This window comes from Malus domestica, chromosome 10 (assembly GCF_042453785.1).
Source record: "Malus domestica chromosome 10, GDT2T_hap1".
Classification (NCBI taxonomy): domain Eukaryota; kingdom Viridiplantae; phylum Streptophyta; class Magnoliopsida; order Rosales; family Rosaceae; genus Malus; species Malus domestica.
The window spans coordinates 22706736-22725877 of NC_091670.1; the positions used below are offsets into that span (position 1 = coordinate 22706736).

The window sequence follows — 19142 nt, forward strand, 5'->3', positions numbered from 1 at the left end:
AATTTGAACTCAGAATATTCAATCTTATTTTTCTCTCTAAATTTTCTTAATGGGCCTGAGGCCCAAAACAATGCACTGTAAATGTAGTTAAAAGACCCGGGTAGATGTATAGACAGTCCAGATCCACTACCCATATACTAAAACGACGTCATAACTAACTCCCGGGACACGTCGAAACGCGGCATCAGATCGTTCTCTCTCGCCACTGAAGCAAGCAAACGGAAAGCCTAGCTGGAGAAGATGATCGTCTGCGTCGCCGTCGTCGGCCACCAGAACAACCCACTTTACATTCAAAGCTTCACCGACGCCGATGACGCGCTCAAGCTCCACCACATCGTCCACTGCTCCCTCGACGTCGTCGACGAGCGAGGTAAACAAATTTCAAAATTCGGATCTGGGCCTCCGGTACTCTTGGTTCTGCTACCTAGTTTTGGTTTTTTCTGTTGATAGAGTTGGAAATGCACGAAACACTGAAATCATCTTTGGGTCTGCTTTATTTAGCTGAAAATTAGGCCTTTGATTGTTGGGTTTGTGTATTTTAGTTAGAATTTATGTGAAGTTTGTGCATTTTAGTTAGAATTTATGTAAAGTTTGTGCATTTTTGTGGGATTTTGTAGTGAACAATCCGAAAAAGTCTGCACCGACATTGAATGAGACATTCTTGGGTTTGCTTTATCCAACTGAGAATTACAAAGTGTGAGTACTTTTGTTGTTTGTTATTGGGTATGTTTAGCATAAATGTATTGATCTTTGGTGTTCTTATATGGTGATTTTGTTTCCAGTTATGGCTATTTGACTAATACTAAAGTGAAGTTTATCTTGGTAACTACCGATCTTGATGTCAAGGACGCAGATGTTAAAAATGTGAGTATTTGCTCTGAATATTGTAACTTTCCGAAAAAACAATTTTTGCGAAAACTTGAACATGAAATAGGTTTTGCTCAGCAATTTTTCATCAATCCTACAATGTTTTAAACGAATGTTAGTGGCTATGTTTATATAAATCCATTTGAAACAGATTTTTTTTTTTTTCGTTTTTTGGGAAATGACTTAAATAGTAAGCTTAGGATGCAAGTGTATAGGAAGAAATGAAACTCCCTATGATATTTAGGGTATTGGAACTTAGGAGGACTGTGTAGATTTAACGGGAGTTAGACTGATAGTTGTATGTACTGTCTACTTTGTCATGGAGGACAAATGCAAGATTTCGTTTGTCATCGGAGCGGTGAATGGATATTATAGGTTTTAGTTTGAAAATTTTTCCTGTAGGCATATAGCCAGTGGACTGCAATTTGATATCTCCACTTTGCTTCCTCCAGTGAGAGAATGTCCATACCATGTTTATGTACACTGAAGATTGATTAAAATTTGATTCGAATGACCAACTTCAAATGGTTTTGATAGATTGAAATCCCTCTTAATCCACCTTAGTTCATGCATAATTTGATGAGATGCGAGAATAAAAGTGATATAAAATATTGTGGCAGTAGTTCCGTTGAGAAGAAATGCATGTATTACAAGTTTTCCCAAACTTTAACATGTTTATTGTCTGCCATCATGTACTTCTTAAAACAACAGTAGGCAGCTGTTACGTTTCTCGAGAGTATGCATTCTAGAATTGTTTGGATTGCTCTGTTTGTTTAAATTGGTTACGATTCCCTGTCCTGCCATCTTCATAGTGTAGGTGGTTACTAGATTTTGTAAATGCTAAATATGTTGTATATATGCGATCTTTACTGACTGTTGTCTATACATGCAACAAAGTTTGTGTGATCCCTCTGACTGGTCGATTTGTGGTATAGTTTTTCAGGAGATTCCATGCTGCTTATGTGGATGCAATTTCAAACCCGTTTCATGAGCCAGGCAAAAAGATAACCTCAAAAACATTTGCAGAAAGGGTAAGCACAATCGTCAAGTCATTTGGCATGAGTTCAACCGGGTGAATGATCTCGACAGGATCGTAACTGAACTTTCTGAGTCTCTCTGTATTGAATGGGTGGAGTTCATTCACATTTCTCGCCTGCAAAGTGGAATTAGATAGGTTTATATGTTTTGCATCCCGAAAGACGTTAGAATTAGAAATTGCATCACTTCAATTCTACTAGAGATGAAACCATTTGTGATTCTTCTTTTCCAACATATTGTAAAGTTTGTAACATTTGGCTCAATTATCTGACCGTTGAATGAACTTTGCACCAAAGATTGACGATATGATATTCAAGCGAGTTGTGTAAATCAGATCATTATGTGTCATTTTAACACAAGATTTATTTTTAAATGCCGAGTTTGTGGATTGCAACGAATTGAGTTATGGCTTTCTTCAACTTGTACATCCATTCAAAATTGGCATAAAAATTAAGACATTTCCGTCTCTAAAGGCACGTTTTAAAACGAAGAGGAGAAAAATGGTTGTAAACATGTTAAAACCGAGTAGCTGGATGAAGAAGAAAAGGGGACGGGAAACTTGACAAGCACGCCACGGCAGTCCACCCTTGTGGGGGCCAAAAAGACTCACATAGACATTTTAGTCTCTTCTGGCAACCATCGTATAATTCACCAGCGCCATGAATCGAACTCAAGATGTGCCGTGTGGAATACAAACTTGAAATTTGTTGTCAACCACTAGCACGAAAAGTTTTTCATTATGATCTGAACCACATCCCTTACAAATAGATTGTGTATTCCATCATGCGTCAAACCAAAATCACATAATTTTAGATTTTGTCAACCAAAATCACATAAGAACGAATGACAGCGAGAAGGCACTACTAAGGCAACCTGATAAACATGTTCAATGTCTGGTGAAAAATGTCAAATATTCAATGTTCGTATCATATATAACGGAATGAAACAAGCAACCTCAAAATATGATTGAAAGAGGTCGCTTAGGCTCAACACAACAAACCTTTAACATAAATGGAAACAGGCACCATCCCGGGTCAATCAGACAAGGAACCAAAATGTTCTTGATAGACATTTTCAAAGAAACGCGGATAGCTTTTTGAGAGCATTGCACAGAGCGTAGATGTAACTGCTTCAAAACTCATCATCGTCCTCCTCAGCTATGTGCTTTGCAAGCTCTTGCTCCTGTTGTTGCCTTTCCCTCCTCTTCTCAGCACTTTCTTTCTCCTTGTGGGAATTTGGCGGGAATCGAAGCGCTCGCACTGCATCATTGTGCAAATTAAGGCAAAATGCAATTCTCGTGTCGAATGCAGCTTGGGGCTCATTAGTAGAGTAGATATCCCCAGTTTCCTTTGACACCATCCATCCATTTGCATGATCCAGGGTCGCATCAATTGCACCATCTCGGATTGCCTTGGCGACAATGCTTTCAGCATCAGCAACCGGGTTTGGAGAGTCCAATCGCAACTTTTTAGCAACATCAACCAGAGAAATGCGGGAATAAGAGATGCTGATGTTACGCAACCCAGTTCTTATGACATTATGTCGCAGCCTAACAATCAAATTGTGGGTTCTGTCTGCATTGAATACATTCGAGAACTTCTCCGCAATATTTTTGAATAGCTCCAAGTCACCGATTCTCACAGCCTGAAAAAACAAATTGTCTTGATCAAAACCAGCAGTAGAAAAAAGCTCATGGCCTAATCAGGAGTTGATTCCAAGGAGGCCATCCCAGCGTCACATACTGCATTACTACTATTCAACAGAAATCATTATTCTCAAACTTGATAAGAGAGTAAAGTTTAGAGTTCAGAGTTGAAGGTTTTCGAGAAATCCAGACTTACATTTGTTAGTTCAAAGTATGGCCTCAAAGCCTTCTCCATGCCTTTTTGCATAAAAACAGTTCTCTCAGGGATTTCTCCAAGCAATAAGCGTACAATGATTGCCCACTTGTTGCATTGAATCCGAAAACCAAGGGCTGCTATAGGGGCTTTCCTAGCAGCTTGCAGGAGGGACTCCTTTGCATCAGTGTATTCCAACTGAATTGTTCTGATCTTTCCTAGGTAAAAGAGATACCGACAGAACTGCAAGAGAATATTGTCAAATCAGAATATGCATCTTGCAGTTAGAAAGAGAGGAACCACAACCGAGGAAATAGATGCTTTTGCTCTGATGTATACATCCTCTACCACAAAGTTTTAAGCTATTATAAATTGACTTTATGAGAACAGTCTGGTGGTAAATCTACATACTTCCCAATCACCCTCCTTGTTTCCCTTAAAGTTGCCAAGGAAAGATTAAAACAAGAGAAGTGAAGAAATTGTATACTTTCCTCTCAGAAATAACTAAGCTGATTCCCAGAACAGAAATTAGTAACATTTAATTTAAAACATTCTGAAATATAGACACAAAAGAAGAGTGGAGTTTATACACAAATTGCAACGTGCTAACAGAGCAGTAAAATGTTATTGATAGTAAGCATGATTGACCGTGGAAGAAGGCAAAACCACATGCTAGACCAACACGTTACATGAATATGATTAAGATATGAAATAGATCAAAGCTTTGCGATCCATTGATAACAAGCATGAATGACAGTTCAAGAACGCAAAAACACAAGATAGACCAGCATGCTATCACAATACGTCTTTCTTTTTCTATAATAAGAATTAAAAGAGAGATGAAGCAGTCAGAAAATACGAATGAACCCAAATAAACACTAAAGAAAGAAAAATATTCAAGAAACAGCACCCATCTCAAGGAAAAAACAAGTCACCAAAAACATCTCACAGTACCTATGTCACATCACCTTTATTACAAACATGCATAAGATTAGAAGTTGATTATAAAATTACAAAAAAAGACTGACCCATACATTTACATTCATGGTGATCAGATACATAGTTTAAAGCTACAGATTCAAATAATTGAGCCTGACCTGCTGGTTTGAGTGAGCCTCAAATCGGGGTGCCTTGGACCTCAGTTTCTCAGCCTGATCATACAGGTTATAGTGGAGGTAATTGCGAAGCAGAAGGTTAAGAAGTGTTTCCTGCATCACATTATTATCCACAAGTAAGAAACCAGTGGGATAGGCACAGTAGCTTACAATATCAAAAAATTACCTGGCCCAGCTCATCATGGCGCAAAGTTGCAATCCGGTGAAGATTCAGGAGATTTCTGTGAAGGAATGAGTGAAAAATTTAGTCGTAAAAGAACAAGTGAAATACGGAAAGAATACAAAGACATTTGTACCTAAATATCACGATAGCATTTAACTCACCCTCTAATTTCTGCAAGATCACCAGTGAGTTCATAGCTAAGGGAGTAATAGAAGTACAGCCTGGATGCCAGAACATCAATGGTTCTCCTATTCAAGTTCTTAATACGAGCAATGCTTGCCGAGGCACAAGCCTTAGCCTAAAGGGCAGCAAGTTCAATGTTATCACAAAAAATAAGAGCTTCAACTTTTAGTAAGTAAACGATCCAGAGGCAGATGTAATAACATGTTACAAGTATATTGCTTCACCTCATTGTACTTTTTCTGATCAATCAGAAAAATGAGCACAAGCAAGTAGGAGTACATCTCTAACTCTGGCAAGGCATGCTTTGCGGGAACTAGAGTAGCAGATGTTGCGGTATCAACATCCATATCCTGTTCATCATCCTGTACAACCAAATGTTCCACTTTCACAGTGTTCAAAACTAAACAAGAACATCAAATACACCAGCTCAAATCCAAAATTCAATATGGTATATCAAAAATCACCTTGGGAAGAAATGACAATAAGCGGCTATGAACCTCAGATCCCGGTGTAAGGGCAAAATTGAGGAATGCTGAAATCACAGAAACCTTCAGCTTCCGCCTCAACACCATCGTTAGCCTAACGGCACGCACAATTCGCCTAACCTCCCGGGTATAAGCAGCAGTCTCAAGGAGTGAAGCAATCTCCTTCAAATCTAACAAACCCAGTAAAATTTGAAAGTCTAAAGTCAAATCTCACATACCCAGTTCGACAAGCTACCGCTAACTTACTTAAACTATACAAAAAATGCGGGAAATTTAGGGTTTTACAGATACATGTACATATAATATTATGGATGCAGATGGTAGACTTACTGTGTAGTGTTGACGGAGAAGCCGAAGAAACTGAATTGGAAGGCGCCGGGACCTCCTTCATCTCCACGTCTTGAGTCATCTTGCAGTGACTGTTTCCAGATTACACAGAACGTGGATTTAACGAACGACGAAACGAAGATTAAAGCGAGAAAGTTGAAATTTGCAGTATGAATAAAGCGAATTTACCTTGAATTTGGCAGTGGCACGCGCTGATGGAAATCGATTTGGCGATGGAGGAACTAGGGTTTTGCTACGGTTTCCTCCTCTGCAAGTTTATGCGAGAAAGAGAGAGAGAGAGAGAGAGCGAGGAAGAGTGAGAGAGAGGAACAGAAGGCTGATGTTCATACGGCGTCGCTTTCTCTCTCTCTCCCCCTTATTTTTCTTTTCTTTTGTGATTTTATCTACTTTTCCAAATAAAAATCTGAGACAATTTCACTTATATGGAAAAAGCCCAACTGATAGTTATTGGATTGGTGAAATACTAAAAACTACTAAGGCCCAATCAAACAGCCCAATATGAAGGGGAAAAAAAAAGTAACAAACTTGTAACTCAAGTAATTTAAAAATATTTATCTCTACATTGAACTTTGTGTTCAAGTTTCAATTCACTTGCCATCCAATGCGTCCATTAGGTTTTGTAATTTTGCCAAACATGGGAGAGCAATGTATTTACTAAATTTAACACAGAATGACACTGAATTACTTTTATAATGATTACAAGAACGTCGTTTTTAACGTTGAATGCTTTTAGAGCCAAATATTTGTTGAAGAATTTCATAAGTTTTCCTCCACTCCCTTGAATAAAACGAACCCTCTCCATCTCCTCTCATTGGCATACTTTTTTCAACCCCCACTCAATCCTCTTTTATTCCTCCTCTCTTTCTTCACTTTTATCTTTCCTTTCTTGCCTTGAGCTTTTCAACAAGGCCTCGCCGCGACACCTTCCCAACACAACAGTCTTCTAACGCAGCGCAGCCGCCTTGCCCAATGTCCGGTGTCATGGGGTGGAGCGCGTCCTGATATATCAGGCCATTTATACAAAAGGATCTCCATTTTTTTCAAAAAATAGGGATTCAATGTAAGTTCCACTCCACATCGAATTTTAATGATCCGGACCGTTTATTTTGTAAGTCTCGATTCATAGATCATCTTTGTAAAAACTCAATTCAATCTGAAACCATTTGCCTATTTAATTTTTAAAATTTCGTTGTTTCTTATATAACAAAGTATTTGTTTATTTCTTTGAACTCAATTAGATGTCTTAAACATTTCCAATTTGGCTAAATTTTGCAAGAATGATCTATGAGGTGCAACTTGAAAAATAGACCGGTATAAAGAGAAAATTGGTTTGACACATAAGAATACTTGAAATCGGATCAGCAATGCATATGCAAAACTTCTACATTGTATTTGGAGATGGGATTGCGCTTTTAACCAAGAATCCTGCAGTATTGAATGGTAACGCGTACGCTGGAGGTACCTTAAATTCCTTCAAGTTTTGATATACCCCATTTTTCTGACCCAAAAACTAGATCAACTTTCACTTTACAGTAGATGGTCAAGTCGAATCTTTCAAAACACTTGCATTGTCCATTCAATTTAGTCAAGACAAATCTAGTAACAGCACTTACAGCACCCATCCATTTAGTAAGGGAACGAAAACACTCGAAAATTCAACAAACGAGAGCAGCCATCGGTCTGTAAACCCGGGTATCTGTAAATTCACTTCTCACTGGCTGTAAAAATTTCAAAGTAACCTACACGTAATTCTCACCCATCACATCCTTTCTTCTTTCACACAAAGCCCCGATGATGATTCACTGAAGTACTCTCACATGAAAATTGGACCCAAAATTCAGAGGCTACCACCAACAGGGCGTACCGGCTACTTTTTTCTACATTTTCAGCACTGCATATTTTATCCTATCTGCTGTCCGGGAATTTAGCCTCGTAGGTCTGGGGCAACTGCACGAATGAACAGACACTTTCATAAATGAGAATACGAAGCAAAAGCAATAACATATATGGCCGCCAAAAATATGAAATTACCATGAACGTTGTCTCGATCATCTTTCCAGCAAACCACCTTCCGTGGAGAACATGTCGAGCATTTAAAGCAGCTTCTATAGTTTCAAATCGTAAGTACACGTGTCCAGCAGTATTCCTGCTTGTTAACAAGAATGTGAGACATATATTAGAGCGAAAGGGCCATATAAATAATGCAAACAAAACTTACTTGTCCACATATATATGCTTCAATTTCCCGTATTTTGAACACTCCTCCTGAACATCATCTTTGATGTCCAAGTCAAAGTCTGGTTCCGACTGCTCAAAAACAAAACCGAGACAAGAATTCAAAGAATGGTACGGAAGTAAATTTAAACAAGAATTAGAAAAATCTGTACTTATCAAAGGAATCAACCACCAACCTCGGCTGTGGGATCAAACATATTTTTCAACAGTAAACATTCGCTTGGAACACCAACTGTATCTACAGATGGAAGAGTAGCTGTCGGAATTTGAAGCCCTGCAATACCAAGTCCAGCAAAACCAGGAACAGAGGTAATGGGAGGAACAAGAGAAGAAATTCCTGGTGCAGCTCCCAGGATTGGTGCCATTGGTAAGGAAACACCAGCGCTATTGACAGCGGTTGTGCCTAAGGGACCAGTAATACTGCAAGCAAAGACAATGTAAGACTAATGAAAACAAATCAAAGTACACCAGCGTGCTAAAAAAAGACAAACCTTGATGCAGTTCCGCTACGGTCCAATTTCTGCATAAGCATTGCTCGAGAGCGGGCATTCAATGACTGTAAGATTATCAAAACAATTCAATTAGGTCAAGCAAAAAATTATGCAGTGCAGATACTCTTTAGTAATCTCGTTCTATTCTAAACTGCCCTTTGCTTTGTAGTGCTGATGTCAACAATCCCTTGAGAGGCAATGTAAAGCAATGAGGGAAAAAGTGCCGAAACCAGTAAAACATTAACATAACTCATGAATGGTGTGTTATTTTGAATTATCAAACACACACAGCCATCGGAAATGAGCAATATTACTTACCAAGCCACCGCCTTCATCGTCATCAAAATCACCAGCATTTGCTCCAAGATCTTGCATTCCAGCTTGGTCTGTAACAGCCGACACCTAAATAAAAATGAGGATTCCGGTAAGTGTACTTCCAAATAATATTTGTTTACATTAACTCATCCTTTTACAAAATTTGTATGTGAATGTAGTTAAGTACCAATGCAACGACTTTCTTTTGGAAAACTGAATCTAAAGCAACCGTCTAAGTGTCACTCTGATCCACCCAGTTCAAATTAAAATGATGGCAGTTAGACACATCACCACTACACATATTTTAAATCACAAAAGGATAAACACTTATGCACTCATTTCAGACAATAGTCACAATACTAATGGTATCATCAACAAGTGCTTGTACTTATCTAAAAAATTGCGTTCACCATTAATGTGAACATTATTTACATGCTACTCAGTGTGCACATTAAGAAAACACGAGCTCAGTGCTATCGCACAGTATGCCTGCTGAGTTTTCCTATTTCACAGTGATCACACTGTATAAGCATCACTAATTGGCCAGATGAACTAACATTCCAAGCACCACTCATACAACTAGAAGCATCAGAGGCAGGATGTCAAAGAACTAACAAACAGCCTAATTGACGAATTTGGAAAGAGTTCACGACGCAAGCATATCTTTTGGGGGAAAGAAGTACAATAACAATATGATAAAGCGTCATTACCTTAATTACACGACCTGCAATCTCCAATTGCCCATTCAAACTAAGAGCATTTCTAGCATCTTCAAGACGTGCAAACTGCATGCAAGCAACTGATTCAATGAGTTTGATTTATCCGATAAACTTGCAAGAAATCATATAAAGTATCTGATACGGACAGCTGGAAAGGAATTGGTGTGCTATGCTACAATAAGTAAAAGGGGAAAAAATAACTCAAATAAGACGGTTTTTATTTTTCCTTCCAGAGGGGGCTGGTTGGTTAAAAGCCAATTCTAATTTCCAACTCAAGCTATAATGAACCGGCATACAGACAGATATATTTATTTTTTTATCCACGGTTGGTTAAGATGCAATTTCTAGTGAAACAGACCTGCACAAATCCAAAACCTTTGCAGTTGTTAGTTTCATCATGAGGCAACTGAACCAGTTCTACAGGACCAAATGCTCCAAAAACCTGTATAAATAACAAATATTAAAGATTGAAATACTCAACCGAGCCAAAATACAAAAAAGCAGCAATACTTCCAAAGAAAAACAGAACCATGAACAAAAGTGCTCAGAAGAATTATCACCAAGAGCAAGCTCAATTATATAACATAATGAGATGTCAACATGAGAACCAAGTCACAAAACTACTCACCTGGCGGAGATCATCTTCTTTTATATTGGTATGGAGATTTCCAACATACAGCCTTCTAGCTCCACCAGAATATGGGCCTATCATCCCACCTGGTCCAGTGACAACAGATGTTGTTGACTGAACTAGATTCTTCTCAGCCTCTGATGGCTTCACCATCACTGGTTGACCAAGAAGAGGCTGACCAGAGAGTGCGATCGCCATAGGTACTGACATCGCATCATAAAACTCAATATACCTACAAACTAGACAACATTAGATCTTGAATGATTTAAACCTAACTGCCACATACAGAAACATGTAAGCTAGATTTTACTGCAAGTTCCAAACATAGTTCAAATACGGGGAGAGAAATGTCCTTTATATGATCATATGACCAGTCGGAATAACCTACACTATATGCATTGCATTTAGACAAAGGAGATCTGTATCACCGTAAATTTCCAATGGTGATGGTACAAAATTCTAACATTGTGAATGGTCTAATGAAGCCGCGTACTGAATGAGAAAATGAAAATAAGGAAAGTACGCCCATTGAGAAGGAAGAACTGGCAGCCATTCCAAAACCAAATTCCAACAGAGATCAATCGACTTTAAACAGGATAGTTTTATTTGCACCATAGAATGTAACCATAGCATCTTGTCAACAAACCAAATGACTTTAAACTCTCGCACCGTCTTAAACCCTACAGTGCCTAAATGTGTAATTCTATTCTTAAAGTGAACTTCTCTTAACGACCAAAGCTTTTACCACCAAGATAGAAGAAAACCTACCCAACTCCCTTCGAACGTCTTGAATTGCGATCCATAATAAGACGTACATCGCGGACCTGAAACACAAATCACAGCTATTAGATTAACAGTGATAGAAATACACTTACAACTACAGCCACAGCCAAAGAATGACATAAATAGAATATCAAATCATTATGGGTTTCCGCTTATCAGTTAAGTTGAAGCAAGGACTAAATCAACAGAAACTTCTTAATTGATACAAGTTAACGCTTTAAATCAAGTCCCTTTTAGCTATATAGTGTAGAAGCTTTATCATCTATGATTTGCTAAATGAACATGATATGGATAGACGTGAAATGAACAAACCTTTCCAGCCCTTGAGAAGAACTCATATACATCTCTTTCATCTGCCTTCAAACAAATCTGTCAAATTTGTTCACCAAAATGTTGTTGTTATGATATACGAACCTGGGAGATAGAAGTTCAAGATAACACAATAGAATGCATATACAAATGTATTTGCTATACCTGATAAGCAAATACTGTCCTTTGATCTCTCTCTGGATCAGACTCTGGTTCTGTCCCTTCTTCCTTTTTGTCTTTATGTCTTCTGCAGCACAGAAATGAGAAATTGACAAGACATTAATGAGTGGAGAACACGTCAAGAAAGAAGAACATGTAAAGATCAAACATAAAGTATCCTTGGATCCTGAAATAGAAAAAAAAATCCTTAATTGGCAGAGAAAACAACCTGAGTGATACCTAGAAAGGAATCTGTTATTTAATATATAATAAAAACCAATCTGTGGTACAATATGTCAATTGAGTGAAATTCGTATATTTGGTGTTAATTGCTAAGCAGGTAATGCATGCAATCCAACTTCAAAAAATGGATTAACAGATCGGTACCTTCTATACACAATATAATGTTAAATGAAACAGCACCATCAAGTTGTATGGATGGCGGTACCAAAGGACCTAGTTGCAATTATTTGGAAACTGTTAGAAGCTATTATTCCAGAGAGAGAATCACAAACACACAGAACAAAGTAATAACCTATAAACTGAAATCACATTCTAAATCTATTTGCAGTCACACCCAAAACGTCACTTTAAAATGATGCAATTTTTATAAATGTGACTCTCAAAGAGAGCTCAAGAAATACCCAAAGGTGAGGCCTGTAAGATGAGCAATCTGCATAAGTTTCTCAAAAGAGGGAATAAAAGCTTGTACGTGAGTATAATTTTTTGTACATATACAGGCACATTGGGTAAAATAATAGCAGGTATCTAAGCTTGCAAAGCTACAAAAGTCCTCTCCGGAGCCAATGATCACAAAAAGAAAAAAAAAAAAACTTCCAAAGGTAGCAAAGGTCAGCCTAAACCCTAAAGGCAAGCAATCAAACACGTGAAAATAAGTATACATATACACACTAAAAAAATGACAGCCAATCTTGTAACCACTGAAAACTGAATTTCCCATAAGCACCAGAAGATGAGATACTTCTCTAAGCAAAGCCCATCTCTCCCCCTACCAGCATTTCTGCAACAGAATAAATATAATTAAGCAACGGAGTTCAGAAGGAGACGATAACGAAAAGCATTACATGACATCACCACCGTGGTCAAATTCTCCAACATTGAACCCTCAATCTTGCATTGCAAGCTTCTAAATAGAGTCCAGAAAGTTTAGAAGAAACACTTAAGACCCATGACCTGAGCTGTGCCTGGCCCAATTGCCAGAAAGACCATCTGATGATTGCTCTAGCATATCTGCGAGTTCCCAGAATCTAGTGTTCAATATTCAGAATTTCTAAGGTTGTTAAATATAAGTAACTTATGAAGCTAAGTATGACAAACTGAGAATATTCATTTAAACAATAGCATGAACCCACTTATCCAAGCTGGAAAATACTTGGGAGGAAAGAAATAACAATCTAGGGCACAGAAAAGGTGATTATATGTTCAAGATGGATACAGTTCCACATCCAGCACAGAACCCATGTGAGACTAGGCTGAATAAAAACAAAAGGCAAGCAACTTAATAATAGAGCAATCAGAGACTACAAATAAGTACACAACTGGTTCACTGTCAAGTGAGTTGACCACTTAGCAAAAAGAAAGAAAGTTAGTTACCAAAATGCACCCGGACATAACTTTTTTCAGCAGACAACGTCTCCATTAACTTCAAATGTTCCTATAATGAACAGGATTCTCTTTTTGCAGATAAATTTCTCCCCAAGGTTCTTACCAACACTATAAATGCAAAGCAGCTCACCAGCTTCAGTTTTAGAACATCAAAAACGAAAAACTTGAATGAACTTCAATCTAGAAAATCATATTTAGCAATTTGGATCAGTTTGGCCTGAAGCCCTAATACTAATTCCTGGGTTTGTGATGACACAGAGACACCACAAAGAGCAAATATAGCATATAATACACAAACACAACCATCCTAACCATCAGCCCTTTTCCGAAATTGTCACATTGATACTTAAGTGCACAGAGCGAGCAACTAGATGGTTACCCCAACAACCAAAAATGCTCCCATTATAAATGGCATGTACAAATGAGAGAAAAGGGAAGAGAGAAAAATACAGATGCCTGTCACAGGTCCTGACACCCATGTAATCCACAAAAGTGTCATTTGTGGACAACAGCCCGTTTGAACTTGTCGCATACAAATACGCATACATAAAAAAGAAGAAAAAAGAGCAAACTAGAAGATATTGACGCCACAAAAAGGTATGGTAGACACTAGTAACAAAAAGTGCACCAACAAAATTCTGACAAAGGATTCTCACTAAATGCCTCTTTGGCCTCGAAAACAGATTTTCACAAAATTTTTCACCATAACTTTTTGAAGCGTGCTTGGTCCATGATCCTAATTTCAACAAATTGAGAAAAGAGACAGCTCACATTGTTCCAAGACATTTCAGAGGTCCAAAATTAGCACCAAACATACTTAGACCAATTCAAATGGTTGGGTAAAACTCAAAACTCAGCCACTTGCGGAAATACCAACAACTACCTTTTTTATCGCATGATGTCCAACCAATGGTCCAGATTCAATTTTTTTTATATCAAATTTATAAATACATTAAATCCAATGGTTGAGGTCGAATATGAGCAAATGCAACAGTAAAATATAACAACCCAAAAGTAAATCCAACGGCTAAAACAATTAAAAAAATTATTTAAATCAAAATTCACCCGAAAACTCTATAAACACCTATGTATTTGTTCAAACACCCACACAAAATTCACTTTCGTCAAACATCTTCCGTTTTTTTTTCTTTCTACCCACCTAAGTATTTGTGTTTACAAATGGGTAGGTTGTGTGGTTTTTCATGTTCTTTCATTTGGTGCATGTGTAAGAATGAGGTAGGTTTAGTGATTTTTCATTTATTATTGGAATTTAAATATTTTTATGTGAAAATGTTCATAAAAGTAAATTAGGATAATCTACATAAACTTTATTTTAAAAAAAGTTACCAAAAAAAAATTTGGCTAAAATCATTCTTTAATAATTTCGCACTAAAATTTTAGGCCAAAACCATTGGAGGAAAAAATTTGTTTCGGGTTTAAAAAATTAGGTATTAACCCTAACCATTGGAGTTGGTCTTAGAGGTGCATTATTCTTTGAAGCATGTTATACTCTTTGATCCTCAAGTAAAAGCATAATATACTCTTGGACTGCTAATACTACCATCCTTTAGATCCCTGATTCATAAATAGAAAAGCACTAATGCATTACCAAGAGCAATCCCTTCAAAATGCATATCTAAAAAAGGGACTGCGTTGGGTCTCTCATAGGAACTATTGTCTAAATCAGCTGGGAACGGAAGGAGAGCACCATCCAACATTTTATAAATAGGCCCACATATCCTCTCCCAAAATAAGGCGCATTATTATGAGAAACAATATCATTCCTCCATGCGATTAATAGCACTAATGGTAATAAGCTCATGCAATGACTTTGCCAGTTGCCATCAATAATTTCCATTGCTACAAAGGATGGTGGTCCTCCAAAAATAAATTCTATAGTCTGACAAAGAATTTAACTGCCACAAAGCTAAACTATATGAATCGAAAGAATACCTGTTTTCTTTTTCCCGCTCCCTCAAATCCCTCTCCTTATCTCTTTCTTTATGCTCCACCTCCCGGCTCCTTTCTCTTTCATCCCGATCACTTCGATGCCTTTCTGAATGGCTCATGCTTCGACGTGGTGGCTCTTTATCCTTCTCCCGGTCCCTGTCACCCTCGCGGTCACGTTCTCTCCTGTCTCTATCACGATCGGGATCCCGCTCTTTGTCTCTTTCCCTGTTTCTCTCCTTACCATTTCTTTCCTCCCTTTCTCTGTCTTCCCTACCTCTATGATCCCGGCTACTCCTGTGGCGATCCTTTTCTCTGTCTCTGGACTGTGAGCGGTGACGAGAAGATCCCCTCTCTCTGTGCCTATCATTACCACGTTCACGGGACTCATCTCCAGATTTTGAACGCTTTGAGTGACGCTCCTCATCGTGACCCTTCTCGTCACCTTTATGCCTTGAACTTCGGCTGCGACCTTTCTCTCCAGATTTTGAAGCTTCCTCACCACCATTCACAGTTTCTTTTGATTTCGGGGGTTCAGGATTTTCAACTGTTTTCTCTAAATAATCATACTCATCAAAATCCATCAGACCTCTCGTCTAATCAGAATGTAGCACAAATAACCTCACAGGTAAACCTCAGTTCTGGCGATATCTGCAACAATCGACAATAAAAAATCAATGAGCAGAACAAAGAGCTTCTAAGCACTAAGCCTGCAGGTAGCCGAAAGTAACCAAATTTAAACATTTTAAACTCTATAGTTTCTGTACTTTGCACAAACCGAATAACCCAATATAAAATAAAATTCTAAAACATATCCCCAATAAACTGAGTTCTCATGGAACTATAATTTATCAAATGTCCAGATTTATAACACCTAACAACTTAAGTAACCAAAACCTTTATCTTTACCAGAATTCAAATAAAGTACCAATCACAACACTCAAAAAGCAGATTAAAACAAAATTAAAGCAACTAATTACAGTCAAATTATCTGCCTTTCGAACCAACAGTGGCAAAACCGCAGCAAAACCTGTACCAACAGTCCACTTTCTCCTTTTACCATCTCCCGAACCCAAACCCTAAATAAATCAATAAACAAACATGGTGTTAGAGTGTTACTGCGAGCTCGAAATCTTTACCTCCAGTGGAGCTACGAGTAGAAGAAACAGCAAGAAGAAGGAGAAGAAGAAGTAAGAGGAGAATTGCAGTTGCAGAGCCGCAGACGCCGACGCGGACGAAGGAAGAGCTGTGTGACTGTGTCTCTGTGTGGTTTTGAATTGAGAAGTGAGAGGATTTGGTCCGAGCTTGATTTTGAGAGGGTGTCTCGCTCGGGCTAACTGTGAATCTGTGAATCCGTGATGTGTAAATGGGGGCCCGGGTCTCATTAGGTTGCTTTCGTTTTAACCGGGTTCGGAGCCTTGAATAAAGCGTGGATTAGCATAGGGCCCAATGAACTTTTCAATTTTTATATGGGTTTGATTTGAATTGGACACGGCTCGGTTTGATTGGTTTATTGGTCAAACAAACCGCTGCACGGATTGTAGTAGGTTGAACACGGTTCGGCCGGATTGGTGTTTACTGGTCAAACCCACCGCTGCACAAACGTCTGAAGCTAAAAAAACTTACTACGTTGAGATGGACTGAGACAATCTTTTACCACTTTCTCCACTGAAAAGCTTCATCGGCTTGTATAGACATCTTCCCCTCCGTTACAAGGGAATTCGAATCTTGCTCCCTCCTATGTATGTAGTTCCTAAGGCCATCTCCAAACGATGGCTGGCCAAAGGGCTCTGTGAACACAGAAAATTCCTGAATCGAAAGAGACAAGAACGACGTGCACAAACAAATATTTGTATTTTGATGATTTTTTGTTACAATCTCTCTCTATTTTGACCCTCTGATTCGATCTCCGTAAGGTGTTGATTTGTGGATGTTTCGTTGATCCAAGGGCCGTCGAGGCTTGATCTTGGATGAACTGTTGGAAGTTTCTTCAAGGGGCCGTGGGCTTGATCTTTGAAGGTGGATTTGAGCGGATCTTCAAGGAGCCGTTGGGGCTTGATGTTAAGGATGAGTGTTTCTTCAAGGGGCCGTGGGCTTGATCTTTGAAGGTGGATTTGAGCGGATCTTCAAGGAGCCGTTGGGGCTTGATCTTGAGGATGAGTGTTTCTTCAAGGGCCGTTGAGGCTTGATCTTGAATAACGGTGATGAGCGGATCTTCAAGGGCTTTTGGGCTTGATCTTGAAGAACAGTGATGAACGGATTTTCAAGGGCTTTTGGGCTTGATCTTGAAGGTGGATTTGATCCAATGGCCGTCGGGGCTTGATCTTGGAAGAACGAAGAACACTCTCTTCAAGGGCCGTCGGGGCTTGATCTTGAATTGGTGGATGATTGTTGATCCAAAGGGGCCGTTTGGGCTTGATCTTGGATGAATGATGAACGAAGAACGAAGAAGGCTTTCTTCAAGAGCTGTTGGGGCTTGATCTTGAAGGTGGATGATTGTTGATCCAAGGGCCGTCGGGGCTTGATCTTGGAAGAACGATGAACGAAGAACGAAGAAGGCTTTCTTCAAGGGCCGTTGGGGCTTGATCTTGAAGGTGGATGATTGTTGATCCAAGGGCCGTCGGGGCTTGATCTTGGAAGAACGATGAACGAAGAACGAAGAAGGCTTTCTTGATTCTTCGAGAACCTGGATGCTTGAGAGCTTCGGAGTTTCAGAGCTTCAAGGTGTAATATGAATTGGTTCCCCTAAATGAATGAATTAGCCTTCTATTTATAGAAATTTCAAGGCCTAATTTTGAATATAATATTCCAGATGAAATAAGTCGTTTCTGCCAGGTGTTGACACGTGTCCTGTTTGATGACTTTTCCAACTTATTTTGATTTTTTGTTTAGACACACGTTACGTGTAAAATTTATGTAATACATGAGCGTTGAAACTTTGATTTATCGGTCAACATTTATTTACCGAAATTTCGATGTCTACAAATGCCCCCACTTCAAGACGCGTTATATACATGTGTTTGTCGCGTGTAGGAGATGCGTTTTGAAGTCCCTTAATGTAGATGTCAATCCAAGGGCCATCGAAGCTTGATCTTGAATTGGGTTGGAGATTTCTTCAAAGGCCGTCAAGGCTTGATCTTGAATTTGTTTGGAATTTCTTCAAGGGCCGTTTGAGGCTTGTTCTTGAACTTTTGTTTGAAATTTCTTCAAGGGTCGTCGAGGCTTGATCTTGAAGGTTGAAATTGGACCACAAAGAGCTTCATGTGGTAGATAATCTTTGGCTTTAGTAGTGGATGAATCGGCACGTATTTGTTTTTGTGATTTGTTGACTTTCCACAGCTTTGATCTTGAACTGGGTTGGAGGATTTTCTGGATTCCTCCAATTGTTGATTTTCCATAGCTTATTCTTGAACTAGGTTTTGATTCAAGAGTGGTAGACACTTGATCTTGAATCGGACTTGTGATTTCCTCAAGGGCCGTCGAGGCTTGATCTTGAATTTGGCTGGAAACTTCTTCAAAGGCCGTTGAGGCTTGATTCTTGAAGGTTGACTCGAACACATGACAAGCAGGCACGAGGTGAAGGTGACGACTTGTTGCTCTGTTCAATCTTTCTAATTCACACCTGAGCAGTTTGGTCAACAGTATGATTTTCAAGATTGATGGGCTCTTTTTCCAGTTGGTGACTTGATCTTTAAGGATTTGATTCAAGGGTGGTGAAACAGCACATGCAGTCCACAACGCCTAGTAAGTCGACCCAAGAATTTGAGGGTCAAAATGAGTTCACCGTCCAGAGTGATTGCAACCCTGATGATATGAGATACTTTTGATTTTGAAGAAGTAGGGGATGAATCAGCACGTGCTTTGTTGCACTTGTCTCCACATGCTTCAAG

The 19142-nt window shown here is 38.8% G+C and overlaps 3 protein-coding genes and 1 long non-coding RNA gene across 5 annotated transcripts; 1 reads left to right on the forward strand and 3 right to left on the reverse strand.

Annotated features, from left to right (window-relative positions):
- On the forward strand, nucleotides 1-2238 carry LOC103444913 (uncharacterized). Its single transcript, XM_008383878.4, has 4 exons — nucleotides 1-370; nucleotides 618-696; nucleotides 783-864; nucleotides 1803-2238. Exons 1-4 carry the CDS (start codon nucleotides 241-243, stop codon nucleotides 1941-1943), a joined length of 432 nt encoding a protein of 143 aa, XP_008382100.1. The 5' UTR covers nucleotides 1-240; the 3' UTR covers nucleotides 1944-2238.
- Nucleotides 2239-2769: 531 nt separating this feature from the next.
- Nucleotides 2770-6430, reverse strand: LOC103444914 (probable 26S proteasome non-ATPase regulatory subunit 3). Its single transcript, XM_008383879.4, has 9 exons — nucleotides 6206-6430; nucleotides 6020-6108; nucleotides 5669-5859; nucleotides 5429-5566; nucleotides 5183-5319; nucleotides 5025-5079; nucleotides 4841-4951; nucleotides 3747-3986; nucleotides 2770-3549 (listed from the first exon to the last, which is right to left on the reverse strand). The coding sequence occupies exons 2-9, from the start codon at nucleotides 6096-6098 to the stop codon at nucleotides 3037-3039; spliced, it is 1464 nt and encodes a 487-aa protein (XP_008382101.1). The 5' UTR covers nucleotides 6099-6108; nucleotides 6206-6430; the 3' UTR covers nucleotides 2770-3036.
- A 1157-nt stretch (nucleotides 6431-7587) lies between these two features.
- Nucleotides 7588-16792, reverse strand: LOC103444915 (uncharacterized). 2 transcript variants are annotated; one of them, XM_070805736.1, is made up of 14 exons: nucleotides 16392-16792; nucleotides 15259-15903; nucleotides 11686-11767; nucleotides 11524-11580; nucleotides 11197-11252; nucleotides 10426-10660; nucleotides 10156-10239; nucleotides 9789-9863; nucleotides 9082-9165; nucleotides 8764-8828; nucleotides 8449-8692; nucleotides 8256-8344; nucleotides 8069-8183; nucleotides 7588-7984 (listed from the first exon to the last, which is right to left on the reverse strand). In XM_070805736.1, exons 2-14 carry the CDS (start codon nucleotides 15834-15836, stop codon nucleotides 7943-7945), a joined length of 1806 nt encoding a protein of 601 aa, XP_070661837.1. In that variant the 5' UTR covers nucleotides 15837-15903; nucleotides 16392-16792; the 3' UTR covers nucleotides 7588-7942. The 2 variants fall into 2 exon arrangements, with proteins under 2 accessions (XP_070661837.1, XP_070661838.1); XM_070805737.1 differs by having other exon boundaries at nucleotides 16233-16558.
- Nucleotides 12067-12769, reverse strand: LOC139188407 (uncharacterized). The gene is made up of 2 exons (XR_011571813.1): nucleotides 12647-12769; nucleotides 12067-12135 (listed from the first exon to the last, which is right to left on the reverse strand). It is a non-coding gene; the product is annotated as an uncharacterized lncRNA (long non-coding RNA).
- Nucleotides 16793-19142: the final 2350 nt, after the last annotated feature.

What these genes read in the sequence shown, in the direction of transcription:
- LOC103444913 (XM_008383878.4), top strand. Translation starts at nt 241, where the DNA reads ATGATCGTCTGCGTCGCCGTCGTCGGCCACCAGAACAACCCACTTTAC. An exon ending in CCAACTGAGAATTACAAAGT is followed by an intron (nt 697 to 782) that starts GTGAGTACTTTT and finishes TTTTGTTTCCAG; the next exon opens with TTATGGCTATTTGACTAATA. An exon ending in AGGACGCAGATGTTAAAAAT is followed by an intron (nt 865 to 1,802) that starts GTGAGTATTTGC and finishes TTTGTGGTATAG; the next exon opens with TTTTTCAGGAGATTCCATGC.
- LOC103444914 (XM_008383879.4), bottom strand. Translation starts at nt 6,098, where the DNA reads ATGACTCAAGACGTGGAGATGAAGGAGGTCCCGGCGCCTTCCAATTCA. An exon ending in ATCAGAAAAAGTACAATGAG is followed by an intron (nt 5,320 to 5,428) that starts GTGAAGCAATAT and finishes GCTGCCCTTTAG; the next exon opens with GCTAAGGCTTGTGCCTCGGC. An exon ending in CATACTTTGAACTAACAAAT is followed by an intron (nt 3,550 to 3,746) that starts GTAAGTCTGGAT and finishes TTGTTTTTTCAG; the next exon opens with GCTGTGAGAATCGGTGACTT.
- LOC103444915 (XM_070805736.1), bottom strand. Translation starts at nt 15,836, where the DNA reads ATGGATTTTGATGAGTATGATTATTTAGAGAAAACAGTTGAAAATCCT. An exon ending in GGACAGTATTTGCTTATCAG is followed by an intron (nt 11,581 to 11,685) that starts GTATAGCAAATA and finishes CAAATTTGACAG; the next exon opens with ATTTGTTTGAAGGCAGATGA. An exon ending in AAGAAGATGATCTCCGCCAG is followed by an intron (nt 10,240 to 10,425) that starts GTGAGTAGTTTT and finishes TTATTTATACAG; the next exon opens with GTTTTTGGAGCATTTGGTCC.